Source organism: Acanthochromis polyacanthus, chromosome 12 (assembly GCF_021347895.1).
Source record: "Acanthochromis polyacanthus isolate Apoly-LR-REF ecotype Palm Island chromosome 12, KAUST_Apoly_ChrSc, whole genome shotgun sequence".
In the NCBI taxonomy this organism is placed as follows: domain Eukaryota; kingdom Metazoa; phylum Chordata; class Actinopteri; family Pomacentridae; genus Acanthochromis; species Acanthochromis polyacanthus.
Genome location: NC_067124.1, coordinates 10,737,782 through 10,755,705, shown reverse-complemented (window position 1 = coordinate 10,755,705; position 17,924 = coordinate 10,737,782). Strand labels below are relative to the sequence as shown.

General features: G+C 41.8%; 1 protein-coding gene across 2 annotated transcripts in view; it reads right to left on the bottom strand.

The window, feature by feature from the left end:
* Window positions 1-4,085: 4,085 nt before the first annotated feature.
* Window positions 4,086-17,924, bottom strand: part of eif3ea (eukaryotic translation initiation factor 3, subunit E, a) — a 53,221-nt gene continuing 39,382 nt past the window's right edge. For both annotated transcript variants that reach the window (XM_022216305.2, XM_022216306.2), the window contains 3 exons: window positions 6,248-6,350; window positions 5,674-5,808; window positions 4,086-4,254 (listed from right to left, as the gene is read on the bottom strand). In XM_022216305.2, the coding sequence (XP_022071997.1) occupies window positions 4,219-4,254; window positions 5,674-5,808; window positions 6,248-6,350 (274 nt within the window). In that variant the 3' untranslated portion in view covers window positions 4,086-4,218. The remainder of the gene's footprint in view (window positions 4,255-5,673; window positions 5,809-6,247; window positions 6,351-17,924) is intronic.

The following is a 17,924-nucleotide window of genomic DNA, read 5'->3' as shown; positions in this document are numbered from 1 at the left end:
CTTATTTACTATTACTTATACTTTTTGTTGATTTATTATTTAATAGGTGCCTGCTGCTATTTTGTGAACCAATAGCATGGTTTTGCTTAACAGTCATCCAGCACTGCACCTTTGTATTATAATATGAAAATTTCAATTAAAAAAATTGAATTAAAAAAAGGTTTATGTAATGTATCTCTTTTATTGAAGATGCACAGAATTTGCAGCTTGTCATGTGGGGAATTGTGAGTTTTCTTTAAATTTGCGAGTTGTAATCCAAAATCTTTGGGAATTTTTAACGCAGTAACACCATTTCTTGCCTTAAGAATGTCAGAAAGTTAGTTTCAACTTAAAGTTTAGCGACCTCTCTTTACCAGGGATTTTTTTTTTAAATGAACTGCGAATTGCTACAACCTAGCTGCTATCTCGTTATTTTCCCCACTGACTTTATCCCGACTGAATAATTAGAGATTCTCCCCCAAAAAAGCAATTATCTGTTAATGTGCGTAATGACATGGGGTTCGTAAGTCAACCATCGCGTCACGCCTCTTTTATTGCCCCCTCCAAACTCCCACCCACTCTGAAATTAATGATAATCGCTGGAGAGGCTGTAATTGTGGAACATGAATAAATCATTGGATAATTTCTGGGCTTTTCCACTCGCTGTGACCCATGTGACCTCATCCAGGGAGACATCCGAGCTGGTCAGCGTCTCTTTCAGTCACAACCAGTTTACCTTGAGAGGAGAGACACTGCGAGCTGGCACTGCTCCACTCCTCTGTGACATTCGAACTCTGACTGCTCGTCAACTCTGCAGATGATTACGAATCAGGGATGAAACGTGACGGCAGAGGTTTGAAAGTTAGTGACGAGAGGAGGAAAGAGTCGGAGAGAAGCGGTGCGTAACTGCATAAAAGTAGCGGACGTCGGGGGCATTTTCTGGTAATATTTTATCACCTTCTGATGGAGCGAGTTGTAAATGCTCTACCCCCGTTAGCCACTAGGTGTGGCACTTAATCTTTTATTTATGTCAGGAAATGATTTTCATGTGAGAGTTATGTTGTCCACGTCAGAGAGAGAGAGACAGAGAGAGAGACAGAGAGATAGATAGATACTTTCTATTCATTTGTATTATTTTCTACGTTGTCGATTCATACTGAAGATGCACTTTTTGTTTACAACATAATTCCACGTTCTTTTATAGTTTTGATGTCTTCAATATTAATCTACAATGTATAAAATAATGAAATAAAAACCATTGAATGAAAAGGTGTGTCCAAACTTTTAACTGGTAGTGTAGATGGATAGTTAAATGGACCCTTCTGAGGGGGGAAAAAAGTGTTTTTTGTAATCCTTTAACTGTATTTGCCCTCATTGCCCTCATTGAGACCACAAATACCTCCAATCTTTGCATTACAAGATTTGATTTACATGCTGCTTTTCACAAAAACCTTGTGACAAAGTGTCAGGCAGTAAAGCACACACACTTAGCTACTCAAACACAAAAAAAGCGCAAGATTTCATTTCGTCACCGGAACAACAAAAAAATAAGTGAGGGGAAAACCTGTGTTAAAACAAAGCAAAAAAAAAAAAAAACCTATATAGTGACCTTTGTCCTGACTATTTATTTATCCGGAGAGCAGTGACAGACATTATGGTCAGGAGGGCTGTTAGCCGCAGGCAGTGCTGCTGGTTTGGATTCCTCTCTAAAACAACATCTGAGAGTGCACAGTTAAGGTGAATGTGATAATTTAGGCTTCAGGCACTTTTATTTTCATGATGTGTCATGGAGAAGGGGGCCGGTAAACCAATCACTTTATTCTCTCCATCCCTCCCTCTCGCCCGATGCACAAAAGTGGAGGTGACGTCAGCATCTGGCTCAGAGCCCTCAGTGCCATAACAGCAATGAGGTGAGCTGCTGTACACTCTGCTCATCAGAGATCTGGGCAGCATGGTCTTCATCCTGGCTTTTGTCACAGTTTACTTGGTTAAAAAAGGAAAAAACAAAACGATACACACAAAAAAGCCACTCCACAGTGGTCATCTGAAAAACTCGGAATCTCTGAAATGTCAATGCTGAGAATGAGGCAAGCTGAGAAAGTTCAAGTCACATTTAGCAACTTTCTGTGCTTGTGGCTCGAAATGGAAAGAGGGAGACTTCAAGATCCAGAAATAATCCAACATGACATTCACAAACAAAGCTGAAACATTACAGTCCATACGTGTACAAACACTGTTTTATAGGCACCATAAATATAACTGACAAACTTATCTCCCTCGGGCTCCATTTAAAAACTGGTCTCCAGCTTTAATTAAAAAATGAAACAATGTGAATTTGAACATCTACAATTCATCCGCTGATGAAGATCATATATGATCAAATTCTCCAAGAGAGGTACTAAAATGGACCTTTAGGTGAGACTGTTTTGTTTCACTGCTGAATCCAAGATCAAGATTGAACTTTGACCCTCAACGATAAATCTACTCATCAAAACATATCCCAAATCTGGCTTTTGAATATAAAAGCATGATCGTTTTCCGCTTCTTTACAGAAAACAGACGCCGAAACCTAAAAAGGTGTCAAAACATCCATAAAAATGAAGCAGCATGTTGGGATTCAAGATCAGCAGAAGATGTGAAATACAAAAAAGGTACATGCATCTTTAAAGTCCCTGAAAACCTATTTCCACTGCCAGCTGCTTATATAAACCACAGGTCCTAGATGAAGACTCAACGTTCTGCCTGAGGATGAACAGTTTGGGGTGTTTCACTTGAGAGATTTGTTTCCAACGATGCTGGACAGAGTGTGATGTCATGTATTTTGGTGCACCAATCAGAATTTAGCTGTTTAAACAGAAATTTGGAAGCGTGCTTATCAATCCAGAAACTGTTGATTGCCGTTTTTAATCTTAACATTAAAGTTTTAATAAATCTAAGGATTGCTTTATTCCTAAATATCCAAAGCAGACAAACTTACTGCCATTCAGATGTATTGCTACAACCTACAGTTTACAGCCAGAAATGATGATTTACAGTTAAAAACTAAATAAATGGGAAAAATGATGCTAAATGATTTGCATAATAACCAAATAAATCCAATTATCTGCATGTAAAACAGCACTCACAGACAGGGAGCAGTGCAGAGGAGTAGCAGTCCTTTAAACATTTAAAGCTACAGTTTTTTACATTTTCTCTGGTCACAATGTCATAATACCTTCTAGGCGCTTGGTCTATTTAAAAAGTATATTGAAGAAATAAATTGGGATATACTGTATACTTACTGAAAACCCACTGGAAAAGCAGGTTTTCACTATTTCACCTCTATTGTACACAGCACACTTATGTTTATCAACCGAGCTGGTCTGTGACGCAATATGGAAAAAATAAAGAGAAGGAAAGCACCTATTATTGGTTTGTCCTGCTTTTTCTCTGGACGGAACAATGTCGTACTTCTATTCAGCGCTGTTCGTGGGTGAAGCATACGTACGTATGATGCAACACTCTTTGCACTTTCCAGTCCTTTGATTGAACCTAATAAAGCAGGTGTATTTTACATAAAACCCTTGTTTAGGCAGCTACCTCACATTTAAGAAGAAAAGTAGAGGCATATGAAGGAATGAAAGCTTGTTTGTGAGCAACTGCAATAAAGGAGGAGGGAGGGAGCGTCAAAGGACTGAGTTATGAGAAGGTTGAAAGCAGAGAAAAGCGGGGGTGGGGTGGGACATTAAAAAGATTGTGTCCGTCTGGCTAATGGTTCTTTATGGCTCCCTCATGTCCTCAGATGGGCAGGATGACTGGCAGAGAGTGTGACAACTGGTAACTGTACATCACCTCTGTTTGCCCCCTTCAGCTGACGTCCCACTCAGCGAGACTGCCTGCCACGGTGAAGTGAACCACTAAAACGCCATAAAACCAACAGACTAAACAGCCATTCATCATTACTGCACACACGAGCCGCATCACACGCAGCAGTCTTAACCGTCCCACTCAGTGACTCAATGTGCACATTAAAATTTCATCAACTATTACAGATACAAAAAAGTCTGACCACTCAAACCTCAACCGCCGTTTGTAATGTCCAGAAATAAGGCAATCAAGGGTGAAAATGGTTTGTTGGTCACTTTTATTGAATTGGTGATGACTTGAACCAAGTGCAAAGCAGCACTTTGCTCCTTGAGAGACAAGTGTGGGAAAAAAAAGCAACACACGTAGAAAGATGGATCTATCTTCATGGTGTCGTTAAAATCCACCTTCCTGACCTGCCCAGTTTGAAGCCTGCAAGAAAAGCGTGAAGAAAACATCAAATTAGACCGTTAGTAGATCACTGGGAGTGATCAAAACAAAATGTTCTTGTTGATTGTGGGAAATGCGAAAAAGTAACCTACATGTGCAAGCAGTTAAATGCTGACGTTTCCCTCATCGGGAGTGTAATGTGTGTGTTCCGCTGATGAGCGCTGGGTGGCTGTGGGAGCTGACAGGGACCCTAAGCAGCCTGTCCAGATGGTAGGCAGTAAATGTTCTCTATATGTAAGTGATTTGTAGCCTTGAGAACAGCAGGATGTAATGGTGCTCTGTGAGTTGTTTGCAGCGTCTTTTGTCTAATTACAAAAAATCCTTAACGAGTAGAGCCTTTGCTTTTCTTTCTTTCTTTTTTACAGGACAAGGCTATGGCAACACTCCTGCTGCAGATATTGAACAAATAGTGAGGAGAGTAACTGAGCACATCAAAAGATACTCAAGAGCTGCACAGTTAAAAAGTGAACATTTAACAAGTAGTAACTCGGTGGCCTTGGAGTTGTCAAGTGTAGGGTGACAAATCCAACCCATCAGTCAGCTTTGGCAGACGTCAAGTCTTCAAGGAGTGAAGAGTTTGACGAACCAACAGCTCTAGTTTAGAATGTTCATTACTATGACATTTTGTGTCGCTGTAGTATTTTAACAGCCTACATACCACGACAATGCACAGAGTCAACATTAAAAACATGTGGTGGCATGGCTCAGTGGGTAGCTGGAAGGTTGCCGGTTCGATCCTCGGCCCGTCGTGCTCATGTCGAGGTGTCCCTGAGCAAGACACCTAACCCCTAATTGCTCCTGGTGGGTTGTGGTTAGCGCCTTGCATGGCAGCTTCCGCCATCAGTGTGTGAATGTGTGTGTGAATGGGTGAATGTGACGTATCATGTAAAGCGCTTTGGATAAAAGCGCTATATAAATACAACCATTTACCATTTAAAAACAGACTTAAATGGGCCGATTGGACTCTGAGCCAGACATCTGCAGCAGGTCCTAAGTGCAGGGAACTCCAGGCTTTGAGTAATGTTCACCAAAAGCCAGTGTGAGGGTCCACCTTATTTACATTACTGAGCTGAGTCACTGAGCTCAGGCCTCGTTTTATGGTTGTTTGGAATCTACCTTGTCATTAGGCCTTTGAAGAGCAATGAAGGGATGAAAGCATTAGCTCTGTGAAACTTGCTCTTACTGGCTTATTTCGTGTAAGAGAGCTTTTGTTGATTGTTGTTCATCAACATTCTTTAGCCTTGTTCTTCTGAGCTGATCATTTGAAGCGCTTTGAACTGCCCCGAATTCACGTTGACCTTCAATCTGATCGGCTGAGGGAGTTATGATTGCCCTACAGCAAGGAGTAGCAGAAAGTGAGGTCTGTGTACATTTTGAATGTACAGTATGTGCATTACTCACCTCATTTCTGGTGCTGTGGGCCTGCTTTTTCTCAATGTTCATGGCCAGCATTTGGCTGCGGAATGAGAGGCTCTTGGTCTTCTCAATCACCTGCTGGTAAGGTGATATGGCATTGTTTCCCATGACCACGTGGCCCTAGAAATATGGACAGAAATGGACAATAAATTCACAATAGTCAATGTAAGCCAATCACATTTGGTCTTGCAGACACACCACTCTACAAACACCAACCAGAAGTTGCATAGGTCCAATTCATTTCTACTGTAGGAACATTTAGATAATTCTATGTCATTCTGAGGATACTGGGCTATGATTTGCTGATTACAGAGAACTGTTGTGATGTGTATGCCAAAACATGCAGGTTTAACATGGAGCCTCACAAAGGGAACTCAACAAGGCTCAAATATTGCTGCTACAATGTCATTAGAGTGCCCCTTTGGATGAAAAGAGCTCCTAAGGTCACACAACAGGACGATGGAAAAATGTATCGATCTGCAAAGATCTGTGTGAAAGGATCGGATTCATTAGTGAAGGCCTGAGGTGACTGGCTGAGAAGGAAGACATGAGGTCTCACCAGTTTGGAGTCTATCTTGGCATCCAGCCTGGCATTGCGGATAAGGTTGACGATCCATCTCTCAGCTTCCTCAGGCGTCATGTTCAGCTTGTCTGCCAGCATGCTGTTGAGGAAACGGAGAAACAGGGAGATATGGTTTGGTTTTAAATGTCACACAGACATTCATAGTTCCCAGAGGATGTGTCTGGTGAGTCATCAGGTTAGAATCTTAATTTGGCCAACACTTTGGTTTATGACCACACCTGCAAAGTGAAGGAAAATCCTATCATCCTCAGCTGTTGTTCAACTATAGTGCATGTGTACTAATTAGCAATGTTGTAAATTCCGTTAAACTAAGATGGTAAACATGGTAAACCTTATACCCGCTAAAACAACAGCATGTCAGAATTGTCACTAAAAGAAGTTTAGCATGCTGACTTTAACATTTAGCTTAAAGTGCTCCTTTGACCAAGTACAGCCTCATAGAGAAACTAGGGTGAAAACTGCACATAGGTATTTCTAAAATTGAAATGATTAATTGACTGATTAATTCTCAACAATTAAAATAACCATCATGTATTTAAATAAGTGATCTATTAGTCTAAGTAACCTGCAAGGGAAAAAGTCACAGTTCTTTGATTGGAGCTTGTTAAATTTGAGTATTTTTTGTTTCTTTTCCCTCCATGACAGGAAATTGAATATCCCTGTGGCCAGAACGCACAGTTGACAATGTCTTCTTGGGCTGTAGAAAGCATGTTTCACCATTTTCTTACATTTTACAGACTAAACAACTTGTTGATTAATCGAGAAAATAATCAACAGACTAATAGACAAGAAGAATTTTTGGTAGCTTGAGCCCTATTTAACAAACTACATCTGACATTAATATCATTAGTTTCATCAGAACACCTCTTTCTTTACCAAAATGTGCGAGTGTGTAATCTGCACAGGACTTTTAAAAACATACACATTCTCTGCAGTTGTTACAAATCCCTAGGTAAGATAAGCCTTGCAGACAGTGATATCAATCTGAGCTGCTGTCAGTGCTGTACTGATTCATGCATGAAATATGCAACAGCAGCAAGTAACTTAGTTAATACTACACTATAATATGATGGATGTGGCACATTAGGTGCAAAATTAAAACTAAAGTCAAAATCAGAAGATGGACTCCTCAAGCAAGTGAAGCTCTAAGGGACTGCTTTGAGTCAGCAGACTGGAATGTGCTTCTGGAAACAGATGAGGACAGCATGAACATTGACAGACAGGTTGATTGTTTTACTGAGTACATCAACTTCTGTAGAGACACAGTCATACCTGCAAAGACTGTTCGCTGTTTCCCCAATAACAAACCATGGATCACAAATGACATAAAGGCAATCCTCAACCAGAAAAAAACAAGCTTTTAGAGATGGTGACAAAGAACGGCTGAAAGAAGTGCAACATGAGTTGAAGAGGAGACTGAAGATGGCAAAGATGGAATACATAAAGAAGATAGAGAGGCATTTGCAACACCGCAACAGCCGTGATGTGTGGAGAGGAATCAGTACCATCTCTGGACACAACAATAAAACGAAAAGGGAGCCAATAGTGGGTGATGTGGAAAGGGATGATGAACTCAACCTGTTCTTCAACAGATTTGACACTGTGGACACACCTACTTCCACTGCTGCTCCTCCTTCTTCTCCTCAACATATGAAAATCCCAACTATAGCTCCTTCTTCGCCTTCTCCGTCTCCTACACGTCTCCACAGCTGAAGTCACTTCCGTTCCAGCACTTGTATCCGTGGTGATGTTGGAGCTTGGGAGACATTGCTCTGGGAAGGTAGCTGGCCCAGATGGTGTGTCCAAGGCTGCTTAAAGACTGTGCTACAAAACTGTGTCAGCCTCTCCGCAGATTCTTCAACCTGAGTCTACAGCTGGGGAGGGTTCCTGCTCTATGGAGAACATCCTGTATTGCACCGGTAACAAAAATCAAATGTCCGGCTCAACTAAATGACGACAGACCTATTGCCCTTACCTCACACATCATGAAAGCTCTGGAGTGGCTGATTCTACGCCTACTGAGGCTTTAAGTCAAAGACAAACTCGATTCCTTGCAGTTTGCATACAAAGAACACATTGGAGTGGATGACGCCATCCTCTTCATGCTTCACCGTGCCCTGTCACATCTGGAGGAACCTGGAGTTTATGTGAGAATCATGTTCTTTGATTTTTCAAATGCATTCAACTCCATCCAACCCATCATACTCAAAGACAAGCTCAAAGAGATGGGAGTGGATCCTTCCTGTGTTTCATGGATCACAGATAACCTGACAGGAAGGCCACAGTTTGTCAGGCTGGGGAACTTCGTTTCTGGGACATTAATGAGCAGTACTGGGGCTCCACAATGAACAGTCCTGGCTCCATTCCTGTTCACACTGTATACATCCGACTTCAAATACAGCACTGAGTCCTGCCACATTCAGAAATACTGATGACATTGCTATCGTGGCATGTATCAGAAAAGGACATGAAGCAGAATACAGGGATCTGATAAGTGCCTTCAGTGACCGGAGTCACAAAACTGTCTGCTACTCAACGCCTCAAAGACAAAGGAAATGATCATAGATTTCCACAGATCCAAACTCCCTCTTCAGCCAGTGAACCCTTGTGGTGTGGACATCAAGGTGGTGACATCATATAAATATTTAGGTGCCCATCCTGCAAATAAGTTAGACTGGTCTAAAAATGTAGACTTCATCTGCAAAAAGGGCCAGAGTCGACTTTATTGCCTCAGAAGACTTCAATCATGAGACATCTGCAGTAAGATGCTGCAGATGTTTTATCAGTCTGTGGTAGCAAGTGCCCTGTTTTATGCTGCAGTCTGCTGGGGAGGCAGTATAAAAAAAACAGGGATGCAGGGCAACTGATTAAAAAAGCTGGCTCTGTGGTTGGAATGAAATTGAACTCATTGGAGGATGAGGTGGAGAGACAGGCACTTAGAAAGATGGAGACCATTTTGATAAACCTGGATCATCCACTTCACATCTGCCTCAGTGAACAAAAAAACATCGGTGGACGGCTCCTATCCCTGCGCTGCAGGGCTGAAAGATTCAGAATATTTTTCTTGCCATCAGCAATCAGACCATTTAATTCAAAAGTAAACAGGTGAAACCAGACAACTTAATTTCCCTTCGGGGATTAATCAAGTCATTGTATTGCACTGTACTGTAAATGACCAGCTTCTATTTCCATTTGACGATGTTAATGAATGGCCAACATATTGGGCTTCAGGCATAAAGTGTATAACACAAAGCACACCTGAAAAACACTTCTATTGGTGCTCTACTAATGGGAGTGTGATTTACAGGCTTGTATGAATAACTCAATTAGAAGTGTGGGCACTACACCATGTTGAGAGCTTTTGTGGTTTCTTATCCTTTCATTATTTTTGTACCTCTGTTTCAAGGATACATGCTCTCTCCACCTGGCTGCTGTAGCTTGTCAAGACATACTGTTCCAACAAGTGACTGTCCCCCAAAATAAAAGATAGGTTGGAGGCTCGGCTGTTCTTTGAAACAGCTTAGACGTAGATGTGTCACAGCAGAAGTAGGGGAGGTATGAGTGTGGCTGGCATTCTTTGATCCACAGCTTTCCCCCACAGCAGCTGGCTTCCCTTGTGGCTTTCAAAATAACTAGACCCCCTCGATACCCCCATCCCCCCACATTTCCTGTCCCCTTCCTCTTGTCTGACCCACACCACCCTCCACACCTACCACATTTCATATCAGGGCCCCAATAAATATCCTCAATTAGTCTGTGCACTGCTCACAATTACTCCAGCAACCTCACCTCTCCTGTCCAAAGCAAGACCACTGAAAAACCTCAGCAGCACAAAACGCTGTAGAAAGACAAATTTGTCGTTGTGTTTAGTATCTGTGTGTTTTTGCATAAAATAGTGGTTATATAGCCTATATAAAAACAATTTACTTCACTAATTATCACTTCCTGATCCATTAATCACGTTTTGTAAGACTCCTTCGGTGAGTAAGTTAGGATCTGCCCAGACCACACCGCTTCTCACGCCATGGCTCTGCAAATAGATCCCACTGTCTTTACCAATTTCAAAAGTTGCTCTCAGAGGCTTATTTAAGACATTCTTTGAGTGAGAAGTAATCCTATTTGGGATTTGTGATGTGTCTGTCTCACCTCAAGACTCAAAAACAACCAAAAAAAAAAAGACTACCACTTTCTAACCCATGAATGTTGGTAAAATGTGGGCAAAACCACATAAAGAAGGGAAGTGAAATGATGTCAGTGTCTGGATGGAGCATTAAGAGCATAAACAACAAATAAAAACCATTACATCAGCATAATGAAGTAAATAGGCTTTGGTCTCCAAGTGACAGTGCGCATCTTTCAACAGTTTGACCATAGTGATGTGATGAAGAAGGTGGATAAAATGACACAGAAAAATGTGTTGCGAGTAGATTAATGAGTATCCCAGCAGCTCATAGGAGTGAAAGGGATACAGGGAGACTGATGAACCTGTCATTCACACCAACAAACCTAGTAACACTAGCTCTGCTGGACAGCTGATTACACTTAAGCTCATCAAAACCTGTGGAAAATGATGCATGACAACAAAATTGCTCCTATGGATCATAATTGGGAACATAACAAGTTCTGAAAAGTGTTGGCTGTGTAATGACGCAAGTTCAAGTTGTGATGGATAACACATGTCGGAGATGGCACAGTGACACTATTAACATCAAGGAGTTTAGTCTGCAGGCCAAAATGTTGCTAATGTAAAGAAAACAATGCATTGATAAGTAGTTGTAGTTCATACTGATAGCATAATTAATAAAAAGGTTTAGCATGATGCTATTTCAATTAAAAAGTGACTGCATTTATCATGCTGAGATCAGGGCTGAGTGCATTCCTTGTTCTGCTTGTAGCAGATAGAAAAAGAAAACTCATGTTTTGGGCCATTTTCAGGCTACAGAATAAGTCTGAGACTAATCTCATGTCTGAATGGCTGATCTAGCTGCACAAGGGATACAAATCTGAACATCTAAAGTGCCTAAAACTCAACAGTTAACTGTATGTACTTCAGTCCATCATATTTACCGACATTCAGAAATGCCCTTCTCTTATTTACCTAGCAATCCAGTACTCTAAGGCAAATTTGAACAAAATTTGTCATCGGTTCCAATTTTATACCAGCGATTAGGTGATTGCTGCACAGGGGTACTGTGGGTGTTTTGCTTGACAAGTCAGTAAAGTAGGGGCACATGTCAGTCAAGTCCAGGTCAGATGTAGTGATCAAAACAAACACCATCTGGTTTCCTAGCCGGTGACTTGAGCTAAGCCCTAACCCCTAACGTGCTCTGTGCAGCATTACACAAGAACACAGAGTGCCCCAAAAAGGCCCAGGGCCTTGGCCTGTACCAGTCAAAGTCCTCTAATCTAATTTATAAAATAAAGTCTGGCAATGTTTTCCTCCCAGGAAGCGCATTTAGAGGTGGGTTACTTTATCTTATTGTCTCTGAGTTCTTCAACAGCTAGCTCTACTTAGACCTCAGAGAGAAGTAAAAGAAGAAAAAAAGAGAGAAAAGGAGGGAGATGTGAGAGGAAGCAGTCATGGGTCAGACTTAAACAACCTACACTATTGACATCCTTTTGGCCCGTAAGCCAAGCAGACAGCCACCATGACTGGTTTTGTTTTACACAACCATGATCCTGTTCCTTGGGGGGGGAGGATCACTTTCATTTCGACCCCTTACTCACTCTGGCTCCTGAGCTTTCAACTTCAGGCAAAGGGACTCCTGTGAGTCTCAATACCAACCTCACACTTGAAGAGAGAGGTCAGGCAGTGGGGTAGGTCTGCAACTAACGATTATTTTAATAATAATTGGTCGATTATTTTTTCGATTAATCGATGAATCGGACAAAAAAAATTAATTTCTTTATTCAGAAATAGAAGATTTGGAATGAACAAATAACATCATTGTAGTGAAGCCTTCGTCTTCGACCATCGAAAGAGGCCTCATGTCAGTGATGGTCACGATGTCCATGCTCTCAGTCAGACAGCTGCTTGCTGTGGTGGACATGATGTCTTTCTCATCATGAAGCCTGTTAATGTCATTCATCCTGCCTCACTCCAACACAGACCAGTGTCTTCAAACTTTATCAGAAAATTAAAACTTCAGGCTTAAAATCTTGAAATTATTACCACCATAGTGTGCAAGTTACGTTTATTTAATGCATATCCAAACCCAGCTTAAGCTGATTAAAGTGAAATAAAACGTATCTCTCACAGTCACACACACCCTATCATTGTCATTAATCAGCTAATAAGCAAACATCAGGCAGCTACCAGAGAGAATAAAGTTACGCTTCTTCACTTTAAAACTGAACAAATGTAGGGTAGTGACTTAACGTGTGTGTCCACTAGATGCGACACATACCGCATGTGGCATGCTGGTCCGGTTGCGGTGTGTTTCCAGCTGCGATCCGGTGTGTTTTCCTGCAGCGTATTTGCATAAAGGAGACTCGACTTCTACTGTCCTCAAACATCTAAACTAGCCTTCAGTGAACTCAAACAAGGACAGCATCAGCTGCTGTGTTTTTGAAATAATAGAGAAAGTTTGCCGCTGAGCTGCTGTGTTTATCAGACTCATCTACCGAACGGTCAAGCTGAAAGCGCGGTCACGTGGCCACGGAGTGGTCCGCTCGTGACCGTCCGCCATCTGTGCGTTGCCGTGCAGGAAAACCACATGTAGTGGACACGCTTCATGTTTTTGTTTTGTGAAGCGTGAAATGCTCCTACACTTATGAGGACTTCGGTCAAACTGTTTTCTCAGTGTCAGTCATGTTTCATTTGTTGAATTTTCTTTTCCTTTGAAAATACCGCCTCCACTCTGACTCCACCTCGCTCTGTTCAAGTCGCTCTGCAGGTGAAGTAAAGAGGGCTCCGCGACATGGCGAGTGATGTATGAATCGCGCGACACAACGAATCGATAATGCAATTAGTCGCCAACGCTTTTAATTATCGATTACTATCGATTTTATCGATTCGTTGTTGCAGCCCTACACTGGGGTCTAACTCGGTTAGGAGAGAGAGGAGGATGGGTGATTCTTCTTCAAAGTTGCCCCTTTCTTAACATGGCTGGCCTAAAATTAAAGAATTGTTAAACACTAACATATGATACCATTTGGGAGACTCTGAGCCATTTGGAGCAACCTCGCTTGGGGTAAAATTGATTTTTCGGGGAAACTGAAATGATTGTGTGGTCTCTTTAATGATTCAATTGTGAGGTGGAAAGATCTTCAGTGTTACATCCAAATACACAAGACACTTCTTCCAACTACCAGTGAGCTGTTGTGTACAAATATAACCTTGTGATGAGGGGGGAAGTGCCCAAATAATCACGTCTCAAGCATTTACTCACAATGTCCAAGGACAAGTGTGCATTTTAGGTCAAAGCAGGGCCTTGCCATTGAAACATTCATGGAAGGACTAAGGAAATAAAGCCCATAAATTAAACAAGAAAAACAAACCTAAATTGGAAACACACACTCAGGACACTGAAAAGTCTAGACAAAAGGATGTGTGTGTAGGCAATTACAAATGTCGGCTGAATCACATTTTCACTGCCTACAGTAGGTTTTACTTAAGCCTTTATTGCATAAAATAACTGAATTACGACAACTTCTGGTCTAATTTAGTGTCCTAAGCTGTGGGCAAAATTCTAGCTAAATATCTGTGAAACCATCATGGCCAACAGCTGTAAAAATGCCCTCATTATAAACAGCCATCAAATTCATTTGAACACACGCTTGGGTGCAGAGGGCTTCTGGGTAGAGGACTAATGACTTGGAATTTGGGTGTCTGTCAGAAATAGACATGCTCTGTCCATCGTCATAACATCACCAAAAATAAACACAGAAATCCCTAAAATTGCCCCTGATTTGTATTCCTGCTTCAGAGACCTCAACAAATAGCATGCTTAGGACACTGAAAAAGGTGAAAAGCAGGAAAATAACCATTCGACTTCCTCTTTCAGTGTTACCACTAACCTTTGTGGTCCTTAACAAGTCAATGGATCCAGTTGCAGCAAGTCTGCCAAAAAGAACCAGGACTCCTAATCAATTCCAGACAATCTGCAATTGGAGATTTCGACAGGGCCTGATCATGTTCCATGGTTCAACCTTGACTACAGACCTCCACGGCTCTGTATAACAGTAAATGCAATCATTTTCATGTCAACAGAAATAATTAATTCCCTCTTTCCACTGAACAGCATGTGTTCATGGACCTTCCTTCAAATCTTTAGCATTCTCAATATGTCTGATGGCCAGTACACTGCCTGGTGAAAGCAGTATGAAATCTGTACTGTTAATTAGTCAGAAACAGGACAAACAATAAAATTAAAGCTGCAAGCAGCGATGGACGGGTCCTCGCATCCTTGCCGGTTGGCGAATCCACGCATGTCCACCAGGTGGCGCTGCGACAGAGAGTGTATGTCGGTCCATGAATGGTATCAGGACCAGACTGTGATCACATATGTAGAGTTTCAGGCAGATTGGAGCATGTTCAGGCCAGTTATAGCGCTTTTCCTGTCTATCCACCAGGCAGCGCTGCGACCGAGAGTGTACATTGGCCTATGGATGTGATCAGGATTGGACTCTGATCGCACATGTAAAGTTTCAGGCAGATCGGAGCACGTACAGGCTAGTTCTAGAGATTTTCCTTCCATCCACCAGGTGGCGCTATGACTGTTACTGTATATCAGCATATGGATCTGATCAGGGCAGGACTGTGATCATACGTGTACAGTTTGAGGCAGACTCGAGCGTGTTCAGGGCAGTTACACAGCATTTGCTGTTTTCCAGAGGTCACCATTTCCACGTCCTCAGACTTTTGCGGAGCATTTTGATAACTTTTGACCACCCATGCCTGCTGTACATCCTGGCCAAATTTCAGCTGTCTCAGTGTTACCCCGTTTGAGTATATAGCTTATGAAAATGGTCAAAAATGCCCCAAAATCGTAAAAAAATATGACACAATTCAAAATGGTCAACTTGCTATTGGGTTTTGGGCATGGGTGTCAATTACATTTTTGTGTGTCTTGATTAGTTACATATGCACTCCAAATTTCATACCTGTAGGTGACATGTACTGGCCGTTTGAAATGTTCCAGGTGGCGCTACGTAGCCATTTTGCCATAATCAGGTGAAATTCCCCTAAAACATGAAATGGTTTGCCAATTCAGATGTGTGGAAGTTTTGGCGAGCTTTTGAGCATTTTTAACCTGTCAGAAAGTACTTTGTGTGTCACGGCAATGATGCATTGCCACAGCAACAGCGTTCTATGAATCATCAAAATTTTCACACTGTGGCATCGTCACGGAGTGAACACTGTGCTGTCCAATTTCCAGAATGATATGACAAAGTATCAGACAATGGCACGTGCAAAAGTAATGACAAAAAGTTCTTATTGCCAACAGGTAGCGCTATGAGTATTTTCAAATTAATGAGTGTGGATGTGTTCAGACCCCGACTGGTGTTCACTAGGGCTGGACCCGAATATTCGTTCGCTACGGCGGTATCCGGATATTAATATTGGTATCCGAATATTCTCCCTCCCAGTCGGACGTTACCGGGCGGAACGAATATTCGGAGTTACTGTCTTCCCTCCGCCTTCAGCCCACATCGGCTCATCCCATCGTGTGATCACATAAACATATGTCTATGACATATACACACGTGGACAAAAGTGTTGGTACCCCTCAGTTAAAGAAGGAAAAACCCACAATTCTCACTGAAATCACTTGAAACTCACAAAAGTAACAATAAATAAAAATTTATTGAAAATCAAATAATCAAAATCAGCCATCACTTTTGAATTGTTGATTAACATAATTATTTAAAAAAACAAACTAATGAAATAGGGCTGGACAAAAATGATGGTACCCATAACTTAATATTTTGTTGCACAACCTTTTGAGGCAATCACTGCAATTAAACGATTTCTGTATTTGTCAATGAGCGTTCTGCAGCTGTCAACAGGTATTTTGGCCCACTCCTCATGAGCAAACAGCTCCAGTTGTCTCAGGTTTGATGGGTGTCTTCTCCAAATGGCATGTTTCAGCTCCTTCCACATATGTTCAATGGGATTCAGATCTGGGCTCATAGAAGGCCACTTTAGAATAGTCCAACGCTTTTCTCTCAGCCATTCTTGGGTGTTTTTGGCTGTGTGTTTTGGATCGTTGTCCTGTTGGAAGACCCATGACCTGCGACTGAGACCAAGCTTTCTGACACTAGGCAGCACATTTCTCTCCAGAATGCCTTGATAGTCTTCAGATTTCATCGTACCTTGCACACTTTCAAGACACCCTGTGCCAGATGCAGCAAAGCAGCCCCAAAACATTACTGAGCCTCCTCCATGTTTCACCGTAGGGACAGTGTTCTTTTCTTCGTATGCTTGGTTTTTGAGTCTATGAACATAGAGTTGATGTGCCTTACCAAAAAGCTCCAGTTTGGTCTCATCTGTCCAAAGGACATTCTCCCAGAAGCTTTGTGGCTTGTCAACATGCATTTTTGCAAATTCCAGTCTGGCTTTTTTATGAGTTTTTTTCAGCAGTGGTGTCCTCCTTGGTCGTCTCCCATGAAGTCCACTTTGGCTCAAACAACGACGAATGGTGCGATCTGACACTGATGTACCTTGGCCTTGGAGTTCACCTTTAATTTCTTTGGAGGTTGCTCTGGGCTCTTTGGATACAATTCCAACGATCCGTCTCTTCAATTTGTCATCAATTTTCCTCTTGCGGCCACGTCCAGGGAGGTTGGCTACTGTCCCGTGGGTCTTGAACTTCTGAATAATATGAGCCACTGTTGTCACAGGAACTTCAAGCTGTTTAGAGATGGTCTTATAGCCTTTACCTTTAAGATGTTTGTCTATAATTTTTTTCCGGATGTCCTGGGACAATTCTCTCCTTCGCTTTCTGTTGTCCATGTTCAGTGTGGTACACACCTTTTCACCAAACAGCAGGGTGACTACTTGTCTCCCTTTAAATAGGCAGACTGACTGATTATGAGTTTGGAAACACCTGTGATGTCAATTAAATGACACACCAGAGTTAATCATGTCACTCTGGTCAAATAGTTTTCAATCTTTTATAGAGGTACCATCATTTTGTCCAGGCCTGTTTCATTAGTTTGTTTTTTTAAATAATTATGTTAATCAACAATTCAAAAGTAATGGCTGTTTTTGATTATTTAATTTTCAATAAATTTTTATTTATTGTTACTTTTGTGAGTTTCAAGTGATTTCAGTGAGAATTGTGGGTTTTTCCTTCTTTAACTGAGGGGTACCAACAATTTTGTCCACGTGTGTACACGTCTATGTGATCACACCCTCATCCCCCCCAGACGAAAATAGGAATATTCGGAGCTCATCTCTTCCCTTCGCCTTCAGCCCACTTCGGCTCATCCCGCCGTGTTCGGCTCATCCATTCGTGTTTGTTACCACCACTCGAATGGCCGGGTGGCTGCCGACTCTGACATCACGCTTCACTTCGTTGCATAAACACAAGACAAGATGCCGAAGACCTCCACTGTTTGGGAATTCTTCAGTTTAACTGAAGACAAAACGAAGGCAGTGTGCAAAATTTGCGTCCGTGACACCAGACAAATGGATCCGAATACTCAG